Source organism: Scyliorhinus canicula, chromosome 9 (assembly GCF_902713615.1).
Source record: "Scyliorhinus canicula chromosome 9, sScyCan1.1, whole genome shotgun sequence".
In the NCBI taxonomy this organism is placed as follows: Eukaryota; Metazoa; Chordata; class Chondrichthyes; order Carcharhiniformes; family Scyliorhinidae; genus Scyliorhinus; species Scyliorhinus canicula.
The window spans coordinates 75,209,170-75,232,595 of record NC_052154.1 but is presented as its reverse complement, the minus strand read 5'-3'; the positions used below and the strand labels follow the sequence as shown (position 1 = coordinate 75,232,595).

Genomic DNA, 23,426 nt, shown 5'->3' with positions numbered 1-23,426 from the left:
ACCCAAGCCCACACCTCCACACTATCCCTGTACCCAGTAACCCCATTGAACCTTTTTTGGACACTAAGGGCAATTTGGCATAGCCAATCCACCTAACCCGCACATCGCCAATCCTAATCTGCACATCTTTGGACTGTGGGAGGAAACCGGAGCACCCGGAGGAAACCCACGCAGACACGGGGAGAACATGCAGACTCCACACAGACAGTGACTCAAACCGGGAATCGAACCTAGGACCCTGGAGCTGTGAAGCAACTGTGCTAACCACTATGCTACCGTGCTGACTCACTCTAGACTTGACTCTTACAACAACCACACTCTCATGGCCGGCCTCACACATTCTACCCTCCGTGAACTTGAGGGCATCCAAAACTCTGCTGCCCAATGCTCTTTACAGCAAGTCCTATTCACCCATAACCTCGTCCTTGCTGAATGTGGCTCCTGGCTGAGCAATGCCCCAATTTCAAATGTACAATTCTTATCCTTGTATTTAATTCAATCCATGCTTCATCCCTCCCTATCTCCACCAGCCCCGCAACCTCAGATATTTGCGCTCCTCTAATTCAGGTCTCTTGATCATCCCCACTTTTAATTGTTCCGGCATTGGTGACCGTGGCTTCAGCGGCCTCAGTTCGAAAGCAGTCCCTCCCTTTTTACTTCCGCCTCTCTCTTTCTTTTACTACCCTTATTGAAAATTCTCTTTGTCGAAGGTTTTGGCCACTTGCCCACTATCTCCGTGTGGCTTGGTATTAAGTTTTGCTTTATAAAGCTCCTGAAGGGTTTAAGGAGGTGCCTCATAAATACAAATTGTTGTTGTGAACAGTCGGTATGGTATCGCAGTGGTTAGATTACTGAACTAATGACCCATGGAGTGAGACTTTAAAAAAAAAACACAACTGCCATTTTGTGGTATATATCTAGAAATGCAAAGCTGGCATCAGTGAAAGTGACAATTAAGCCGCTGGATTGCCATAAAACCCAATTGTTTCACTAATGTCCTTTAGGTAAGTATGTCTGCTAACCTGACCCATTGGGCGGGATTCACTGTCTGTTCACGCCAGCGGAAAATTCCAGCCCACGCTGGCGCATTGGTTCCCCGGCAGTGAGGTGTGCTGTCAATGGGAAATCCATTGACAATGGTGAGACCAGTAGATCCTGCTGGTGGGCTGCCTCCCCCGCCAAAAAACACACGGCGAGGTGATCAGTAAATCCTGCCCAATGTGTGAATCCAGTGATTGACTCTTAACTGTCCCCTGAAGTAGTCAAGTCAGCATTTCAGTTTAAGGGCATTTTGGTGTGGGCAATAAATGCTAGCAGTGCTGGTGCTGGGGCACTCCTTGAGAATGAGATTGAAAAATAGTATAAAGGAGTAAGTGGAAAGCCTGAGAAATTCTGTACAATTTGAGTAAACTAATAAGTCTGAACCACCGGGGAGTGGAACTCCCTGGCATCCAGAAAAGTCAAAGAACAACTTTTGCAGGTGACGTACAGCCCAGTCATTGCAGTGCAGTAAGCGACTGTGCCACAGAGCACTTGGATATACCTGACATTTCTCTACAGTTGTTTATGCGACTTAAAGAAAAAGGTTTGAATCCCTGTTGAAGAATTGAGAGAAGTGCGTTCCAAAGTGTCTTTATTCATCCTCTCCATGCACGTCAGTACCCATAGCATGCTGCCATTTCCCATGAACTGAATTATAATTTTATGCCTGGGGTATACACAAGTATGAACCTAGCTTTCACTGCCTTCCGATCTCTCCCTTTATGGTGATATGCACCATGTGGTCAGACTACAGAGCTCAGGTTGAGAAACTAATTTAGATTTTTTGTGTAAAATTATATAGAAGCAACAATGAATCTGCAGACAAACACAGGACTGTACTTAACTTCACACCATCTATTTCAGCATTTTAGGAGCTCTCTTTGTAACTCTTGAACCATCATCTACAATGAAGGAGTTTCACAGATGAAATGCCTTAGACACTTTCCCAACTATTAAGCAAAAAAAACAGGAAAACTGAAGAATGTGGAGGACCAACCTAGTTATATGCCTCTCAGTTCTTTTGATTTCCACCACAATGGAAGATAAAATCCAAAACATCAAATTTCACGTTGCAGTGACAAACTAAATGACAAAGAATTGACAACTCCAAAACAAAATTGTCACAGTTGCTTCTTCGCCACTGCTAGCACTTTGCCCACGTACACAGGGCTTTCGCTTCACCTCTGGTGGTTAAGAAGCAGCTATGACAAAGTTCACGATAGCTGTCAAACCAAAATCTTACTTCATTGGATTCAGATTCCCGTCAGATGATAGTGCATTTGAGTTCACCATCAAGAGAGCTATAAGCGGGATTTTTCCCAGGTAGCGGGTCCAGAAATCTTTTTTAAAGTTGACAGATATCTTGATGTTTTTTCAGGGGTGGAATGACAGAATGACAATTTACCTGACAGCAGAGAAAGTTAATTAACGATGCAATTAATAATATTCTTGGAAGGTTCTGGATGCTTTCCTGCAACCCATGGGACCTCCCGCCGCTAAAAAAAAATCTGTAATTCATCTGCTTACAGGAGGCAAGATCAGAATAGCATGTCAAAGTGCCAAACTTCACATACAGTGGTCTTTCTGAAGGACAAAATTGGTTCCTCCATCTTGTGCTGCCACCTCTTTCTCCATTTGAATTTAAGTGAAAAATATAATTTAGAATTCTTGCAAATTTAAACTGAATAAGTCAGAGCATCAGTCATATCCATGAGTCTTTTTATTCCATATTTGTTGCCCTGACAGATTTCCCTGGTTCTGCACCCTTGAGCCGAGAGCATTTGCCAATTAGTCTGTTTCCAAACCACCACCACTATCAATGCAACCAGATGTGCGCGACAGTGGTACAGTAATGAATCCCTATCTGGCTGTTCCCTTCCCCTCCCTCCCTCAAGGTGGGAAGTGCCCAGCTCTCATTTAAAACCTCCCCTCTTTCTGGGCCTCTTTCTGTGCTGTAAAAACTCTGACTCTACAAGGCAACAAGGGAAGTTTCTGTCTTTCAACATGTCCTCCTTGTCCACATAATCTTAAAATAATCACTAACATCTTAAGGTGAGAGACAGCCGCCCAATAAAAATTTCCTTCTGTTTGTTTTACGTTTATTCATGTACCGACACATGATAGCTAGCAGTCCTGAGGAATAAACCATCCACTTTTTGGACTAAGTGCTCCAAATCAGACACAGTGTGAGCCAGGCAAAACAGAGAATACCCCTAGTACTGCCCTACTAATTAATGCTAACTGTAATCTCAAGAGTCCTACTACCATAGTACAGCAATTTTTTTTTTAAACAGACCACATTCAGCACTATTTCAGTGAGATTTCCAATGAATCCCTAAGCTTGCTTAATAATGAGCAGTTCTGTGCTGTGTATTGCTCCAGAAATATTATACCATCCCATAGAAACCGGATTCCCACTCTATTTCTCCAGGTAAAAAAAGCTGAGTTCCAATATAAAGAGCCATGTGGCACTCTCTTCCCTTATCAGTATGAGGCACGGGTCACTTCCTTCTGAAATGATTCAGAACAGGATCCAAAATAAAAATGGACTATGCCCCCAATTTCCTTCACCGCAGTTTAATTCAAGCACTGAACATATTCCAGAGAAATTGATATATTATCTAATCTGAACTTCAAAATATCACAGTCAATGAACAGACTATAATTTTTCACATGTATTTGTTCATTTATCTCATCAACTCAAAACATGAGGTTACGTGATCCTATCATACCATTTAGCAGCACACAACACCAGTTTCTTCAGAACACTTTGGAAGGAACTTTCAATAAAAGTGTTTGAATCTTAGTACAGACATTTGTTATTTGAAAACTTGTGGCAAAATGTTGCCAGGAAAGCTTCTGAAGAAAAGGTTAAATGGGACTGCATTATCAGAAGACCTATAAATTGAACATTAAAGGATTGTGCCATCGTTCAGATGAACATGCTTCAATTTGCATCAGGGTCCTAGAAAGACAAGTTGGAACATGGACACTTTTTCATGCACGAAGCAGGCATAAAGAAACAAAAGTTAACCGTAATGAGATATTATAATCGTTTCATTTTGTAATAAGTGGAGTGGAGTCCTATTTTGAATCAGCACAGGACAACACTGCAAATATAAACAAGAATTGTGCAGTCATCCATGCCATAGTGAAAATTTCAGACTTGGTATAACAAGACCAATAACCAATATGTTAAGACCCTTTTCGACCTATTGCTGAGATAGCAAGGCATTAGATGATTATGCATTTTCTATATTATTAATTTGCATTAGGCGTGTGCCCTTTTAAAAACATTTTTGCCCTGGGATGGCCCGGTAGCACAGTGGTTAGCACTGGGGGCTTTTCACAGTAACTTCATTGCACTGTTAATGTAAGCCTAATTGTGACAATGAAGATTATTCAATTAAAATTTTGCAAAAAAGGGATTAGAGATTGCTCAAGTTTGCTCTAATTAGAGAGGAACTTTTCAGACTTGACTTTTGACAGACTTATCCATTGCAGCTCGGACCAGCTGAACTCTCAACATATTCAATCCAAAAATGTTAAGGAAGCCACTGACTGGTCTAATGATGTATTATGTTGGAACTGTAAAGTTAATTGTAATGTTGTTTGATTAAAGGGGTGTGTATTGTGCAGTTTTGAACACTTAGGGTATGGTGTTATTTCCACATTGAGTGATCGTGGTAAAATCATGTCAAACAGGGTCAATAAAAGATAAACTAGTAATCACAAGTAGTGCAGCTTCCAGATAAAAAGGGTTCTCATACTTGTTCTAACCTTCAGTTGGAACTTTCTTTTCCTTTAAAATGTAAATCTGTATTTAAAAGTATGTTGCAATGAAAACGACTCAATTATCAATCACAATTAAACAGAAAGACGGAATATAAATGCCGTGGGCTGATTTAATCAGAACATTTCCCAAACAATGTCAGTAGATTTGCAGACAAGGGGTAGAGAGGGTGAAGTGGAGGTGCAGTTTTCACCACCTTTTTGCATAAAAATAGACTGCAGCTCTATACAAAATATATATTTTTTAAAACATAAATGGGTGGCATGGCAGCACAGTGGTTAGCACTGCTGTCTCACAGCACCAGGGACCTGTGGCCAATTCAGCCTTGGGTGACCGTCTGAGTGGAGTTTGCACTTGTCTGTGTGGGTTTGCTCCGGGTGCTCCGGTTTCCTCCCATAGTCCAAAGATGTGCAGGTTAGGTGGATTGACCATGCTAAATTGCCCTTTAGTGTCTAAAGATGTGTACAGTAAGAAGTCTTACAACACCAGGTTAAAGTCCAACAGGTTTGTTTCAAACACGAGCTTTCGGAGCGCAGCTCCTTCTTCAGGTAACTGGAGAGGTATGATCCAGAAACATTTATATAGACATCGCTGACTTTGTCTATATAAATGTTTCTGGATCATACCTCTCCAATCACCTGAAGAAGGAGCTGCGCTCCGAAAGCTCGTGTTTGAAACAAACCTGTTGGACTTTAACCTGGTGTTGTAAGACTTCTTACTGTGCTCACCCCAGTCCAACGCCAGCATCTCCACATTAAAGATGTGTAGGTTAGGTTAAGAGGTTATTGGGATGGGGTGAGGTAGTGGTGCAGGCTTGATGGGCCGACTGGCCTCCTTCTGCACTGTAAAGATTCTATGATTCTATGATAAATGCTGGAAATCAATCAAGAAAAGATTGGACATGTAGTCAGCATCTGTTCAAAGCGTCAAATTAATATTGCAGACATAACCCGAGATAATCATTCTTAGCCCCTTTGAGCCACAAGACAAGCTCCAACAAAATGCGTATCAGTTATAAACTGCCATAATAATAATAATAATAATCACTTATTGTCACAAGTAGGCTTCAATGAAGTTACTGTGAAAAGCCCCTAGTCGCCACATGCGGGCGCCTGTTCGGGGAGGCCAGTACGGGAATTGAACCCGCGCTGCTGGCCCACTGTGCTAAACCAGCAGTTTATACTTTGCCTCCTTCAGCCAAAATCACCCAATAATCCCAGATCATCCTGGAGGGCAAGAATAATGGTTCTTTAAAGTCTCCTTTTTCCCCACCCCACTCCATCATCTTAAGCACCAAGTGCAAGGGGTTAATGGAGCTCCTGCTCCAAAATCAAGATTGCCTGGCTGGAGCATTTCAGCTATCAAGAGAGATGGGATAGGGCTAGGGGTTGTTTTCATTGGAGCAGAGAAGGCTGAGGGGGGACCTGATTGAGGAGTACAAAATTCTGAAGGTTATAGATAAGGAACTTTTCCCCTTAGCAGAGGGGCCAATAATAAGCATAGATTTAAGGTAAGGAGCAGGAGGTCTAGACGGGATGTGAGGAAACATTTTTTCATCCAGAGGGTGATGGGAATCTGGAACTCACCGCCTGAAAGGGTGATAGAGGCGGGAACCTTCACAACATTTAACAAGTGTTTAGATGAGCACTTGAAATGCCATAGCACACAAGGCTATGGGCCAGGTGATGGAAAATGGGATTAGAATAGATAGGTGCTTGACGACCGATGCGGACGCGATGTGCCGAAGGGCCTCTTTCTGTGCTGTAAAAACTCTATGACTACCATGATCTGCTACTTCCTTTTCATCTGCAGACTGGACCCTCATCTCCTTGTAGTTTATCACCTATTCTCACCAAGCTATCAACCAACACCCATCTACTTGTTTGTCCCTCAAGTCTCTCCCCACACAACTCCTTTCAATGCTAACCAATGTTATTTATGCTCGCCTTTCCTCAGGTACCACTCCACTACCTAAATTCTCTCATGATACATCTGTTCTTTTAACTATCATTCCAATGCCAACCTTCCTCCCTCTCAATGCTACTTGGAAGAGCTGTTGCCTCAGCTCCATGTTCATCATCTCTCCGAAAGCTTCTGATTTGAATTCCTCCAGTTCATCTTCTGTCCTTCTCAAACTAATGCCGAAGACTGAATGGATATTCTCGATAATCGGCACTGTGCTGCAGTAATTGTAGCAATTATCATGAATAACTTGCATTTATAGTTGCATTTTTAACATAGGCAAACATCAATGTGCTTCAGGAGACATTAAAAAAGGAGATTGAGCCAAAGGCGGAGGATATTAGGAAGGGTGATCATAAGACCACAAGACATAGGAGCAGAATTGGCCATTCGGCCCATCATGTCTTGCTGAAGAAATTCCTCCTCATCTCAGTTTTAAAAGATTGTCCCTTGTGCCCACGGGTTCTAGTTTCTCTTACTAGTGGAAACATCTTCTCCACTTCCACTCTATCAAAAGCTTGGAGGTTTAAAAGAAAGTGGAGAAATGGGAAATAGGGTTTAAGGAGGGAATCCTAAGATGTAAAAAGGTTCAGGCAGTCAAAGGTGCAGCCATCAACTGTGGAGCAAAGCGAGGGGTTGGGGGTGGGGAAGATGAATCTGAACTTTTCCACTGAACATACAATGCCTTTGCAGTATTGCCTTGAACTTTCTTTGTGCCCATCTCTGCTTAAATACATTCTACCCTTCTGCAACATCATTTAGAGGCATGGAGTAAACTTTCCAGCTGTGCAGTATTCCTTCAATGCTGAACTGAAGTATTCAGCTTTGGCTTGGCGGTAAGAATGCTACCGGATGAGATTGCAGCAATTTCCATTCAAGAAGTCCAGAGAAGACTCCTATATACTACGCCAGAGAACCCTCCCAAATTATGGACTACCAACACGATAAAGTTCCATCAATGTTGCCTCATCAAGCACCCTCATGCAATTTATAAACTAACTTCACAGTAACTTTCTATCAGCAATATGTGTTAAATGTAACCTAAAAAAATATTGCCTATTGCACCAAAATGTATTTATATTTCTCACAGTATTCTTTACATCCTACCTGAGTGAAGCTACTGATTGGTAAAAGTTATAAGTAGTCCATGCTATGGACTGACACCCAGTCAGAGTTGGGTTGAAAATGACATTCACCCACATCACTTTTAACTGCTCCAAGGAGCACATTTTCATCAAAGTTTCATCCTGTTGGGCTAGACTGGAATCTAATCGAATTCCCAGAGATAATGTCAGTTTTCCAACCAATTCACCATCCCCATCATGAAGAAATTTAAAACGGAGAAGGAAAGCATTTTAAACTGACAACCACAGAACTCCATCCCACAATCGAAAAATAATTAAATAAAACTGGCAGTACATATAGGGCTTTGAACCTAGTTCATTAAGAATTTAAAATGCAATAATCTCATTCATTTGCCTTGTTCAAATGTTTAAAATTGCAATAATTCTAAAACGTTCTGAGGTGGGTAACATAATTTCTGTTCTGAGGCTTCCGTCTGTGGGTTGATTAAAACATTTCAAATTCCTGGCTCTCCTATGGAACTCACCTGCTTTTAGTGTTCTGCAGATGACAGCTATGCTTTGAGAATTACTCTATGATTATGAGTGTCATCTGAGCTGCCAGAGATTCCCAAATGTTTTACATAAAACTCCCGAAGATATCTGGTACCCCAGTTCATTTGTTTCTGTATTTTAGACTTTTAAGACTGTTGCCCTAACAGGCCGTGAGGAAGGAGATGGAATTGCAATTTCACGGATATAAATTTAGAGTGTTGCTCTTGGGACTCAATGTATATTCATAATGTCACCGGAGCAAAACCCAACATCGCCAGTGAGGAGTGGACCATATGCAAAATGTCTCCTAGAATGATGTAAAGTGCCTCGCAGCTTTATAGCATGACCAAAAAAAGTCATGATGTGGGAAATTTATGACTTGGACATCGAAAGGATTATAGGACAATTCAGAGGAACACACCCACTTCAACATATATACGGTCACTTTATTGGTTGGACAATTATTGCAGTATACTATCACTACTTAAAAACTCTCCTGCCAATAATCAACGTTTAGATAAAGCGGCAATTTAAAATAAATCGATGGCATTTCACACAAAGTCAACCTCTCTGTTTTGACTGAGTTATTATATGACACCGAACATTTTTACTCTCCCCAAGGGCTGACCCGCTTCACAAAACAACCGGTTATACAGGATCAGGTGCAACAAGTTCACTGTCACTATATCTAATTAATCATCTGGAACTGCAGAGATTGGGGACCTAACAATAGCACTGTTGGGAGTTTAAAATAAAAACAACAAAAAAAAGATATGATCCTTTTAATATTTGTATCCTGCTCATTATTGCAGGCTGTGGAGCAAATCAGTGTCCAGACTCATTTGATATTTGACCATTGTCACAAGGTATTTGCGAAATGTATTCACCTTTTCACAATTTTAAAATGATGTGATGCAGATGATTCTTGAAAATTGTATATTATTTAATGCTCTTCTCAAATTTGAATGGAGCACGCAATAGCTGATAGTTGCAGAGAGATTATTTAATAACTAAATAGTAATTTGATAATGATGAGAATCCATGTGCAAGAGAAAGGGAATTCAATATTTGCAAGATCACAGTATTATATAAATGGTAAATATCACAATGCCTGAATCTCTCCCAAAGCAAGGCATTCAAAAATCCTCCTTCAATACCAACTTTCAATGTTTTAAGAAATCTTCACAGAACAATTCTGAATTTCACCCACCAAAAGATTTATTTGTAAGCTATTGGTCATACTCTAACCCAGGCTTCATTGCAATGGCCTCCATCCAGGTGGACCCAAATATTAGAGATGGTGGCACAGTGGCTAGCACTGCTGCCTCACAGAGCATGGGTCCCAGGTTTCATTCCGACCTTGTGTGGAGATTGAACGTTACCCCTGTGTCTGTGTGGATTTCCTCCCAGTTCTCTGGTTTCCTCCCACAGTCAAAAGATGTGCAGGTTAGATGGATTGTCCATGCTAAATTGTCCCTTGATGTCCAAAGATTAGGTGAGGTTGAGGGGACAGGGCGAGGGAGTGGGCCGAGGTTAAGGTGCTCTTTCAGCGGGTCGGTGCAGACCCGATGGGCTGAATGGCCTCCTTCTGCACTGTAGAGATTCTACTTTTTTTTGGAATAACTTTAGAGTACCCAATTCATTTTCCCAATTATGGGGCAATTTAGCATGGCCAATCCACCGACCCTGCACATCTTTGGGTTGTGGGGACGAAACCCATACACAGGGAGAATGTGTAAACTCCACATGGACAGTGACTCAGGGCCGGGACCAAACCTGGGGGTGCCATGAGGCAGCAGTGTTAACCATTGCGTCACCGTACTGTAGAGATTCTATGACTGTGACACCAACATTGTGTACAATGTGCTCTATGTGTACAAATTTGCTCTATTCCACAAATCCAAACTAACGTGCATTGTTAGTGCACTTTCAGATCATTGCAGGCACGAGAAATTATTTGGTGGGCCCAGAACACCTCCACTATCTATCAGCTGTGACTTGGCAGATGCATGCAGCATGGATACATCTCCCCAGGTACGCCTCATAAGACAGCTGTATCCACTCTACGGATATCCATGGTCTCTTCTTCAATTATCACTGGAAGGAAACAAATGGGCACCCATCCCAAATATTTAGAACTTAACTCACATCTGAAGTATTACAGGATATACCATGGGATCATTTCCAGGGGGCCAAGGCCAGTATTGGGTCTGTTCTCACTCTCTGCCCATCTAACAGAATGAATCCAAATATTTCATGTTTTGTCTATCCTTTCTATAGTTCAGACATAAATTATGATGACAAACTTTCCTTTTCTTAACAGCAGCCAAGAAATGGAATGTTCATTTGCCACCTTCTTATTCTAAAACAGAAGAGTGCTGTTGAATCGAAAGACATTCATTTAACAATGGTTTCATGCTATTGCCAGCATTTCCTTCCCTGTGGAATAACGTGAGTCTAAATGCATTCGCAATGCTTTTTAGATGAATGTCCAGTTGGTTCAAACAGCCTTTGAATTCTCAATTTCCATACAGATCACTCAGTTTACATTGTTGAAGAAAATGTACACCACAAATAGGCTGAAATGTTGGGACACTGAAGAGACTAACCAGAAGAACAATTAAAGCAAATCTAGATAGATTTATCAGTACAATCTAAACCCAATGTACATATTCTTTACAACATATTGCATGGAATTGTGGAATCAGCTTTATCCATTCTGCTAAGATATTTTTTGGCAAGCTGAGAGCAGTATGGTGGGTGGCACAGATGAGTAGTTTGCCATTATCAAATCATGCAGCAAAAGGCATCAATTTCAAACATGGTTTGAAATGTGGGGATGCTGTTTTTATTTCACAACTTTGTGTCCTATATTAGTAAAATATCCTAATATCAACATATCCAATGTTAGCACCTCCCAAAGGTGATAGGTGGAGATCAGATGGGGTTCGAGAGAGGGAGGCAGCTCTTTTCAAACATTAGAAGGGTATTGAACGTCGTTATGGCACCGGCAGAGGGGAAGGAAACAGAGGTGGTTGTGGCATTGGAGGCTGAGAAGTCGTTCAACCGGGTAGAATGGGGGTACTTGATGGCAGTTGTGGAGCGGTTTGGGGTTGGACCAAGATTTGTGAATTGGGTAAAGCTACTTTATAAGGAGCCGAGGGTGAGTGTCCACACAAACAACATCAGCTCGAGATACTTTTCTCTCCAACGTGGGACGAGACAGGGATGTTCTATGTCCCCCATACTCTTTGCACTCGCGATTGAGCCGTTGGCCATCGCATTAATAAGTTCGGGGGTATGGAAAGGAATAGTGCGGGAGGGTAGAGGATAGGGTGTCCTTATATGCTGAAGACTTGCTGTTATACGTGCTGGAACCGAGTGTGTTGAAAGGGGGAATATTGGAGCTGCTTCGAGTGTTTGGGTCTTTTTTCAGGATACAAGCTGAATCTAGACAAGAGTGAGTATTTTGTGGTGTCTCGGCCGGGTGTGGGGGCAGGGGAGGGGGGGGCGCTGCCATTCCGTAGGGCAGGGACTCACTTTAGGTACCTGGGGGTGCAGGCTGCCCGGGAGTTGGGGGGGGGGCGCTCCGCAGGTACAACATGTCTAGTTTGGTGGGGAGAGTAAAAGCTGATCTGGCAAAGTGGGATGGTCTCCCTCTGTCACTGGTGGGTCGGGTACAGGCGGTTAAAATGAACGTGTTGCCACGATTCCTGTTTATTTTTCAATGTCTGCCGATTTTCCTGCCAAAGGCTTTTTTCAGAGAGATTGAGGGAAGGATTACGGCGTTCATATGGGGAGGGAAGGTGGCCAGAGTTAGAAAGGTGCTGCTACAGAGAGGAAGGCAGGCAGGGGGTTTGGGTCTTCCGAACCTGATGTATTACTACTGGGCGGCGAATGTGGAGAAGGTGCTGAGCTGGGTAAGAGGGGTTGATTCCCAGTGGGTCAGAATGAAGGAGAGTTTCTGCAGGGGGTCGGGATTGAAAGCACTAGCAACAGTGCCCTCCCAATTGCCCTGGGAAAGTACTCAGGGAGTCCGGTAATAATAGCTTCATTGAGAATTTGGAGTCAGTTTCACCAACATTTCGGGTTGGGGGCAGGGTCAAGGAAAATGCCGATTCAGTGGCCCACAAATTTGAGCCAGGGAGGTGGGATGGAAATTTTCGGAAATGGCAGGAGATGGGGATTAAGACACTGAAAGATTTGTTTCTTAGGGATCGTTTGCAGGATTGAAGGAGTTGGAAGTGAAGTGTGGGCTGGAGCAGGGGGAAATGTTTAGATAGATGCAGGTCCGAGATTTTGCCAGAAAGGAGATACAGAACTTCCCGGCGGAGCCGGCCTCCACATTGCTGGGGGAGATGCTGACGACAGGGGGACAGGTGCAGACGACACGGAGCTATTTTGGAAGAGGAGAGGGCACCACTGGAAGGGATCAAAGCAAAGTGGGAGGAAGAGTTGGAAGAGGATATGGATGAGGGGTTCTGGTGTGAGGTGCTCCGGAGAGTGAATGCCTCCACCTCATGCGCGAGGTTGGGGCTGATACAGCTGAAGGTGGTATACAGAGCACACCTAATGGGGGCGAGGATGAGACGATTCTTTGAAGGAGTAGAAGGTGTGTGTGAACGTTGCGGGGGGAAGCTAATCACGTTCATAGGTTTTAGTCCTGTCCAAAGCTAGAGGATTACTGGAAGGAGGTTTTTAGGGTAATTTCTAAAGTGGTGCACATGAAACTGGACCCCAGCCCCCGGGAGGCCATATTCGGGGTGTCGGACCAGCTGGGGCTGGAAACGGGTGCGGAGGCAGATGTTGTAGCCTTCGCCTCGTTGATCGCCCGAAGGCGGAACCTGATGGGTTGCAGAGCAACCTCTCCACCCTGTGCCGTGGTGTGGTGGGGGGGATCTGTTGGAATTCTTGACTCTTGAGAAAGTTAAGTTTGAACTGAGGGGAAGGATAGAAGGGTTCTACAATTCATGGGCATTATTCATTATGCTCTTTCAAGAACTGGATAACATCGAACATTAGTTGGGGGGGTGGGTGGGAGGGTTGAGGGGGAGGGGGGCGATGGGTGTTAATGGTGGCCATGGGTCATTCCTGATTCCTTTTTGTGATTTGTTTATGTGAACATGCGGGCGAATGTTTCGGATTTGGTGGGAGGATGGGATCGTTGTTACTGATATGGGGATTGACATATTTGTTGCTGATTATTGTTTATTGTTGGTGGGTGTAAATATGGGAGAAAATGTGAAAGAGGAGAATAAAGAAATCTTTAAAAAAAACATATTCAATGTTAAAGGTGCTACATAAAAGCAAATTTGATATAGTTGCTGCTGATGACTCTCAATTTAAATGAGCTGTAAGTACCACCTATGGAGATAGCTGTTCCTGATGCTTCTGTCAGGATTAAGAATGAACACTTAAAGCCATCACAGGGCTGCATTCTTCACCCATTCCATTTTACAAATTCCAACGTTCAAGCTTCTGGCTGTGCAGATTCTTGCTCGGTTGGTTTGACTGAATTGTAATCTGAATGAGCACATTCTGCAGCACTATTGACCAAAGAAACAATGAGGCTTCTTGCTGCTGACTGACTTACAGCCACCTCAAGTCTCTCAACAAAGCAAGCAGACGTGTGTGCCTGTGTTTCCAGTGCCAGCCCAGCGCTGGGGTCTCAAACCCAAAGGTAACTGGCGCAAAGTCAACAGAGGGACAAACCCCCTTCCCCAGTGTCTGGGAGTGGTACCACCCAAGTGAAGTTCACCGCCCCGAGGTGACCCACCCCCCGGGTGCCGAGCACCCCCGAGCCGGCCCGAGCTCTCCCGAAGCCGCGTCCAGCCACTTCCCTGGGCGCTGTCCACCAGTCAAAACGCCTGAAAAGCGCTCGGCGGCCGCTGCCCCCCACCTCCCCCCCGCCACTCACACTCCGCTCCCGGGCAGCCTCGCAAACCTTGTTGCTGCCCCTGGTCAGACTGACCTCCCAACAAAGCGATCCCTGGGAGCCGGTCACATCCGCACAACTCCGGCCCCAAACGCTGCGTTTAAACTGGACTCGGTGCAAAGCCTCGGAATATAACACTGATCTAGAGCAGGACACTGACCCAGAGTCTAAAGGCACTAATCCTGGTTCACATCAAACCGAGTCAGGGCAGAACACTGACCCAGAGCCCAAAGGCACTAATCCTGGTTCACATCAAACCGAGTCAGGGCAGAACACTGACCCAGAGCCCAAAGGCACTAATCCTGGTTCACATCAAACCGAGTCAGGGCAGAACACTGACCCAGAGCCCAAAGGCACTAATCCTGGTTCACATCAAACCGAGTCAGGGCAGAACACTGACCCAGAGCCCAAAGGCACTAATCCTGGTTCACATCAAACCGAGTCAGGACAGAACACTGACCCAGAGCCCAAAGGCACTAATCCTGGTTCACATCAAACCGAGTCAGGACAGAACACTGACCCAGAGCCCAAAGGCACTAATCCTGGTTCACATCAAACCGAGTCAGGACAGAACACTGACCCAGAGCCCAAAGGCACTAATCCTGGTTCACATCAAACCGAGTCAGGGCAGAACACTGACCCAGAGCCCAAAGGCACTAATCCTGGTTCACATCAAACCGAGTCAGGGCAGAACACTGACCCAGAGCCCAAAGGCACTAATCCTGGTTCACATCAAACCGAGTCAGGGCAGAACACTGACCCAGAGCCCAAAGGCACTAATCCTGGTTCAGATCAGAGTCAGGGCAGAACACTGACCCAGAGCCCAAAGGTACTAATCCTGGTTCACATCAAACCGAGTCAGGGCAGAACACTGACCCAGAGCCCAAAGGCACTAATCCTGGTTCAGATCAGAGTCAGGGCAGAACACTGACCCAGAGCCCAAAGGCATTAATCCTGGTTCACATCAGAGTCAGGGCAGATCACTGACCCAGAGCCCAAAGGCACTAATCCTGGTTCACATCAGGGTCAGGGCAGAACACTGACCCAGAGCCCAAAGGCACTAATCCTGGTTCACATCAGAGTCAGGGCAGAACACTGACCCAGATCCCAAAGGCATTAATCCTGGTTCACATCAGAGTCAGGGCAGATCACTGACCCAGAGCCCAAAGGCACTAATCCTGGTTCACATCAGAGTCAGGGCAGAACACTGACCCAGAGCCCAAAGGTATTCATCCTGGTTCACATCAGAGTCAGGGCAGAACACTGACCCAGAGCCCAAAGGCACTAATCCTGGTTCACATCAAACCGGGTCAGGGCAGAACACTGACCCAGAGCCCAAAGGCACTAATCCTGGTTCACATCAAACTGAGTCAGGGCAGATCACTGACCCAGAGCCCAAAGGCACTAATCCTGGTTCACATCAGAGTCAGGGCAGATCACTGACCCAGAGCCCAAAGGCACTAATCCTGGTTCACATCAAACCGAGTCAGGACAAAACACTGACCCAGAGCCCAAAGGCACTAATCCTGGTTCACATCAGAGTCAGGGCAGAACACTGACCCAGAGCCCAAAGGCACTAATCCTGGTTCACATCAAACCGAGTCAGGGCAGAACACTGACCCAGAGCCCAAAGGCACTAATCCTGGTTCACATCAAACCGAGTCAGGGCAGAACACTGACCCAGAGCCCAAAGGCACTAATCCTGGTTCACATCAGAGTCAGGGCAGAACACTGACCCAGAGCCCAAAGGCACTAATCCTGGTTCACATCCGAGTCCGTGCAGATCACTGACCCAGAGCCCAAAGGCACTAGAACATAGAACATAGAACAGTACAGCACAGAACAGGCCCTTCGGCCCTCAATGTTGTGCCGAGCCATGATCACCCTACTCAAAGCCACGTATCCACCCTATACCCGTAACCCAACAACCCCCCCCTTAACCTTACTTTTTTTATTAGGACACTACGGGCAGTTTAGCATGGCCAATCCACCTAACCCGCACATCTTTGGACTGTGGGAGGAAACCGGAGCACCCGGAGGAAACCCACGCACACAGGGGGAGGACGTGCAGACTCCACACAGACAGTGACCCAGCCGGGAATCGAACCTGGGACCCTGGAGCTGTGAAGCATTTATGCTAACCACCATGCTACCCTGCTGCCCCTCCTGCACTAATCCTGGTTCACATCAGAGTCAGGGCAGAACACTGACCCAGAGCCCAAAGGCACTAATCCTGGTTCACATCAGAGTCAGGGCAGAACACTGACCCAGAGCCCAAAGGCCCTAATCCTGGTTCACATCAAACCGAGTCAGGACAAAACACTGACCCAGAGCCCAAAGGCACTAATCCTGGTTCACATCAGAGTCAGGGCAAAACACTGACCCAGAGCCCAAAGGCACTAATCCTGGTTCACATCCGAGTCCGTGCAGATCATTGACCCAGAGCCCAAAGGCACTAATCCTGGTTCACATCAGAGTCAGGGCAGAACACTGACCCAGAGCCCAAAGGCACTAATCCTGGTTCACATCAGAGTCAGGGCAGAACACTGACCCAGAGCCCAAAGGCACTAATCCTGGTTCACATCAAACCGAGTCAGGGCAGAACACTGACCCAGAGCCCAAAGGCACTAATCCTGGTTCACATCAGAGTGAGGGCAGAACACTGACCCAGAGCCCAAAGGCACTAATCCTGGTTCACATCATAGTCAGGGCAGACACTGACCCAGAGCCCAAAGGCACTAATCCTGGTTCACATCAAACCGAGTCAGGGCAGAACATTGACCCTGGGTCCAAAGGCATTCATCCTGGTTCATATCAAACTGAGTCAGGGCAGAAAACTGACCCACCCCCTTCTGCTCCCCCAAAGACAAATTACATTTATGTGGCAACTTTAGCATGGGCAGCAAAGTGAAGCTTGGTCAAGAAGGTAGTTTTAAGGTTTGTGTTAAGGGAGTCAGAGAGGTTTAGGGAGGGTTTTGACAGATGAAGACACGGTCACCAATAGTGGAGCAATTAAAATCAGGGATGCTGAAGAGGTCAGGATTAAAGGAGTACAGATACTGGAGAGATGTGAGGACTGCAGGAGATTTGCCAACATAGAGAAGAGCGAGGCCATGGATGGATTTGAAATAAGGATGATAATTTAAGAAGTGTTGGAAGCAAAAATGATCAATGAGTTCAAAGGGAAATTAGATGAGCACTTGAAGGAAATAAACTGGCAGGGCCAAGGGGTTGAAGCAAGGAAGTGGGCCTGACTGGATTGCTCTGCAGGGAATCGGCATTAACCTGATGGGCCGAATGGCTTCCTTCTGCACCGCAAATGTCTCTAACTGAGGTACTGCCAGACAGGGAGCCAATGGGGGTCAGCAAACACAGGGGTAACATGTGAATAGGACGTAGTGAGGACAAGGGCACCAACAACAGAACTTTAGAGGGACTGACGTTTGCCAAGTAAACTAGACCAGATAGGTAAACACAGACCAAGACCATTTCACACCAACATGAGCCGGAAAGCCCAGACTCTGCACAGCACCATCCCAGGACACAATTTTGCATTGATCTCAATTCACATCCCACAAACCAAACCCACAACAGAAACAAATGGCACACAATACACAGATATAGATCCAAGCTACAGTATCACTTCTGCACTACAATCTTGGCACTAACGTGCAAATAAGATCTAGGCTCCAATACACAGATCTAGACTCTCAGCCAGTTGTGCATGAAATTGGCTGATATGGGGTATGATACCCAGAAATATGCTGACTTACAGGTAATATTCCACACTAAATCAAGACATATTGGCAGCTACAGAAAAAGTACACAGGTAAATATGCAGACCCAAACTATAATATACAAGGCTTGGCCAGTCTCAGAGAGGAATAGAAATAGACCTAGTCACTCTTAAACCTGTTCTGCCATTCGGTTAGTACTAATCTTAAAATCCATGTACCGGCCTTTGATTCGTATCTCCATTCCCTTAATCAACACCGATCAACCTATCTCAGACTTTTTTTTAAAAGTATTTTTATTAAGGTTTTGCAGAATTTTTCATAATAAAACAGTAGTAACAATAACAAAACAAACTAGAGTGAACATTAACATAGTGTAAAAAGAGAATATACAATAACAATTAAATAGACATTACCCCCATGACCCAGTCTTCCCACACCATCCCATCGACCCAGTCTTCCCACACCATCCCATCGACCCAGTCTTCCCACACCATCCCACGGATTGCTGCTGCTGCTGACATTTTAATTTTCCCCGAGAAAGTCGAACCTATCTCAGACTTGAAGATGTCAACTGTCCTAGAATCTACAGCTTCCTCATACCAGTTGCGTAAAAAGTGGTTACTGATTTCTATTCCGAAAGGCCTAGATTTAATTGAAAAATGTTGCCCTCTTGTTTTCAATTACCCCACCCAAGGAAAGTTCATTCGTATTTACTCTATTAAATCCTTTTTGTTATTTTAAACATCTTGATCAGGCCACTCAACCATCTGCAATGTCTATTTTATCCAACCTCTTCTTATTAGTTAACCCTTTAAACCCCCGTATCATTCTGGTGAATCTATATTGTACTCTCTTCAAGGCCCATAAAATGCAAATGTCATTACAGTTCCAGAGGCTGCTCTCCCTTTTCAGAGCCCACTGGTGGTTGATGATTTAACTGGAGGGTCATCACCCTCTTAGACAAGGGGCAAGGTTGAGAAGGCAGGGCATTCATGAATAACTTCAGCTGGTATGGGGATTGAACCCGCACTGTTTGCATTGCTCCGCATAACAAACCAGTCATCCAACCAACTGAGCTCTTCCCATCCTGAAATGTGATGGCCAGTGCCAAACGCAACATGTCAAATGGGGTGTCTGTCCAAGGCCTTGTACAGCTGAAGCACAACATTCTTACTTTTGTATCCCAGGCACCTTGAGGCAAAAGCCAACATTCCTTGAGTTGCTGATTTTTATTTGTGTCTGACCACTGACTTTTGGTGATTTTTGTACATAAACACCCAAGTACATAACACACAGACCTGGGCCAGTGATACACAGATAATAAAGAGGCCTGAATAATCCTTGTAAAACAACAACTTGTCTGTGCTTATGAGGAACACATTGCCATCACTAATACACATTTCCTGAGCTCCCAAACAGTGAGGATCCCAGATTTGTCAATAAAGAAAATAGGATGCAAGGGAGTGGATAGGGAATGGTGGGACCAACCTGCTGTTTGATGCAGGTAATCTCACAAATTCACTAGCAATGAGTGTACCACTAGTTACTGAAACCCCAAATGAATTCTGGCTGATTAATTATAACAATGAATCATATTATCTCTGTGAAAAGAATCTTTAAATGGCAAGTGTTCAATCTGCCATCTGTCAAGTTAAATAAATCCACATTCAATGTATTTTTTTAAATGCCACATAAATGCCAGATTCAAGCGATCAAACGTGACCAAAAAAAAGGTTTAAAGATGAAAGCTTGGCATTAAAGGTTAATTGGTAGCTGGGGATGATTTTCATTTCTCCTGCCCCTCCTCTGAAGCAGAGTCTCAGTCCTGATGCATCTTTGCACATTCACAGATACATGTCCTGCTATGGTGACAGAGCTATAGCATAAATACATCAGACCCACACCCTTTCCAAAGAAACAAGAATATTAACAAAAAAATATATAAGGACCCATCCCAGAAAAAATAACCTGACTCCCCAATCACAACACTGCACATGTAGGGGAGTGTCACAGCCCTTTCACCAAAGCCATCAATATGTTGAGCATAAGAGTGTAAGATAATAGCACCATAAACATGGCGGGCCCCTACCATTAATATACATCTTAACCACAAGATACTGTCTCGACTCAAAATGAGGCGTGAACCGATAAGAGAAAGTACATCCCCTGTATTAAATTCCACACAAAATGGCAAAAAAAATGTTTTTAAAAAAACAAGCCACTTACTTCATTTGCTTTACGATGGTGCTTTTCCCGGATTCTCCCGCCCCTGTGGGGAAATGAAAAAAGGGAGAAAATGAGAGAAAGCAGGGTTGAGGAGAGAGGGAGGGGGAAAAAAAGGAACGTTTGACAAATGTAAAGGGGATGAAGGGAGATTAATGAGAGGAGGGAGAGAGAGAGAGAGGAGGAAAGCAGCAAGGCCGGCGGAGCAGGCTCTCCAGACGGGAAGGGGAAGGGTTGGTGTGAGCAGCCCGGGCTCTTACCGAGAAGCAGCAGCTTGACGTCCTTGGCGGCGGTGATGCCATCCTCTTTGATGGTTTTCTCGATGGCTTTGTTCCGTTCCATGGCTGCCCTCTCCTCGGCGCTCATTGTACATCCCATGGCTGCTGTTGGAAAGTAGCTCTGGCCTCTCCTTGCTTCACTCCACTCACACACTGACTGATTCTCTCTCTCTCTCTCTCTCGGACTGAACCCTCGTTCTTTTTGAGAGACGCTGAGGTTTAATCACACATCCAACGCCAAGGACGAGGCTGGTTTTTTTCTTTCCTTTGCTTGGTGATCAGCCGATGGGAGAAGAAGGAACAGAGAGAGAGACAGATATCCTGGATTTGTTTCCCCCTTGGTCGTGGCAAGATGCAGTCCAGAGAACGGGAAGCGAGAGACAGAGAGATGAAGGGGTTGGGAAAGGGGGGAGGGGGGAAGAGGCTCTGGCCGGCTGCCTCTGCCTGTCACGGTGTCAGTCTGGCTCCTGGTGCTGCTGGGGTGTGTGTTTGGTGTGTGCCGTGTGTGTGTGCGGGGCGGCGGCAGCAGTTCAGCCCGATCGCATCCTTCAACTGCTCACAATGGAGGGAGAGACAGAGAGTGCGCCAGCCTCAGCCCCACTCCACACTGACGTCAAATAGACTGTGAGCTTGCGCCAATCCAACACTCCCACTGCTGACTGCACCTTAACCAGAGAGAGGGAGGGAGCAACACTGCTTCTTACAGGAGGTGGCAGAAAAGGCTGCAATCTTCGTGCCCCCCCCCCCTCCCCCCACGATGCAAAAAATTTGCAATTGCAAAAAATAATAATAATCAGCGATACATTGCAAAACAAAAAAATCTCCAGTGACCAGATGCAAACACACACATATTTAATACAACACCGAGCAGAATCCATTACTGAAACACTCTCTCATATTCGTGCACTTTAACTTGCATCCATCGAATGTAAAATAAAGGACTTTGATCCCTATGTGGGTAGGGGGGGGGGGGGGGGAGCAGAGAGTGCTTATTGCATCAGCAGATTATGGTGGGCTCTATAAATTGATCACACCCATAATGTCACGCTGTTAAACGGATTTGACCACAAAATCACTCGCAATTAGGGCACTGAAGCACTTAAGATACTGTACATGACGATTTAGCGTCAGGCAGGCGGGGAAGCTCAGCTGCTACAGGAGTCGGGCTGTTTCACTGGGGAAATGATAAGGGAAGGGAGGTAAAAGAAAAATCACAGAAACGCAGGCATCATATGCATTTTTTTAAAACATCGAAAACGTTCAACGAGTGCAGTATTGCTGGCAAAGCAACCATTTGAGTCAAGCCGAGTAGGGGGCAGGCAGGCAGTTCCAGTGTTGTGAAAGGAGCCCCTTTCCTTTTCCCAGGCTGTTAGGGTGTGGACCCCAGACCACGGTGCCAACCAAGATCTGAACCTCACCAGCGCCCGTTCATCCACCAGCCAGCCAACCACCCTCAAACCCTTACTTCCTTGTCACCTTATTGACACACAATCCGGAATCAATGGCAGCTATGAACAATATCAACTAGCCACAAAGCATTCCGCCCTGTCATTCCCGGATTGCAACGTGCAATACGCCCGTGTCTCTCTCCCAGAAACGTGTCTGTCAATTCCAAGTACAGTGACATCTGGATCAATCCACTGCCCAGAACAAGCACTCCCGCAAGCATCTGTGGTTTAGTATATCCGATCATCCGTTATCCATTAGGAGGATTATCTTTTACGAAACATTATATTAAAAAAATCAATGACAATATTTGTGAAGCGGTTTAAGGATCTCGGGCATTGTGTTGCAGCGGGGAGCATGTTAAATTGTGAACTGTCTCAACTTTGTATTGAAAAATGTGGAGGAGAAAGATATTCAGTCACAGCCAGAATAGCACCAGCATTGCACGAGTCCTTTTGAGAATCGCTGCTTATACAAAAAGGCAGAGTTGCCTAAATTTAGAGCCTTTCACCACCTCACCACGCCCCAAAGCGCATTATAGCCAATGCCAGTGAATGCCATTCTTCTGTCGCCATCAATTCGTAACCAGGGCATACACAGCTTGTGGCACAAGTGGCAAAAAGCACTGAAGGTTCAGTCCAAGCACCTAACAAGAAGTTGATGGCACAGAGATCAGGAGGTGAATGAGCATAGAAAAGATTAATTGTCAACTTATAGTCACATTACATTAATTATTGCATTCTTTTAAAGTTTATGAACTGATGCTGGTTGCTGCCACAAAAGTTAATTTTACCGAAACCAAATAAAAATGCGAGGTACTGTCATGGTGCAGCAGATAGGAAATACTATTTTAAGTCCATATGCACCAAGACAGGGAGTGGGTGCAAAAAAAATATAGATCACAAAAAGGAGATTTGGTCCCCTATTTAGAGTCCCTAGACATGTGGTGACAAATCAAACCATCGATCTCCAAGAGAGAGGAGCATCCACAAATAGAACCTCCAGCCGAATAAAAAGGTCTGTGACATTTCTATTGGTCTCTTGGACTACAGAAGATGGTTCAAATTATGCAACATTCCTGGAATTACAGAAATTTCAGTATATGGGAGAAAGTCACTTCATCAGTGGTACCCAAACCAGTCGCCCATTCATTCTCATTATGTTGCCCTATCTGTACAGCCTTTACATTTCGTCTTTCAAATAATTATCATTCGATTTTTTTAAAAATGGATCCTGCTTCCAAACTTCCAGGAAGTTTGTGTATATATGCCATCTACATAGGGAAACCAGCCTAAACTCTCCCTTCTTTCTTTTGGTGATGATCTTCAAATTTATGACTGCTAATTGCTCACTCACCAACAGCGGAAATAGTTACCTGATTTCTCAAGATCTCTG

At 44.8% G+C, this 23,426-nt stretch overlaps 1 protein-coding gene across 2 annotated transcripts in view; it reads right to left on the bottom strand.

The window, feature by feature from the left end:
- gnao1b (guanine nucleotide binding protein (G protein), alpha activating activity polypeptide O, b) overlaps positions 1-21,303 on the bottom strand; it is a 283,425-nt gene extending 262,122 nt beyond the window's left edge. The window contains exons 1-2 of one of the 2 annotated variants that reach the window (XM_038806936.1): positions 20,568-21,303; positions 20,311-20,353 (exon numbers count right to left, since the gene is read on the bottom strand). In XM_038806936.1, the coding sequence (XP_038662864.1) occupies positions 20,311-20,353; positions 20,568-20,685 (161 nt within the window). In that variant the 5' untranslated portion in view covers positions 20,686-21,303. The remainder of the gene's footprint in view (positions 1-20,310; positions 20,354-20,567) is intronic. The other variant, XM_038806935.1, reaches the window with a different exon arrangement.
- Positions 21,304-23,426: the final 2,123 nt, after the last annotated feature.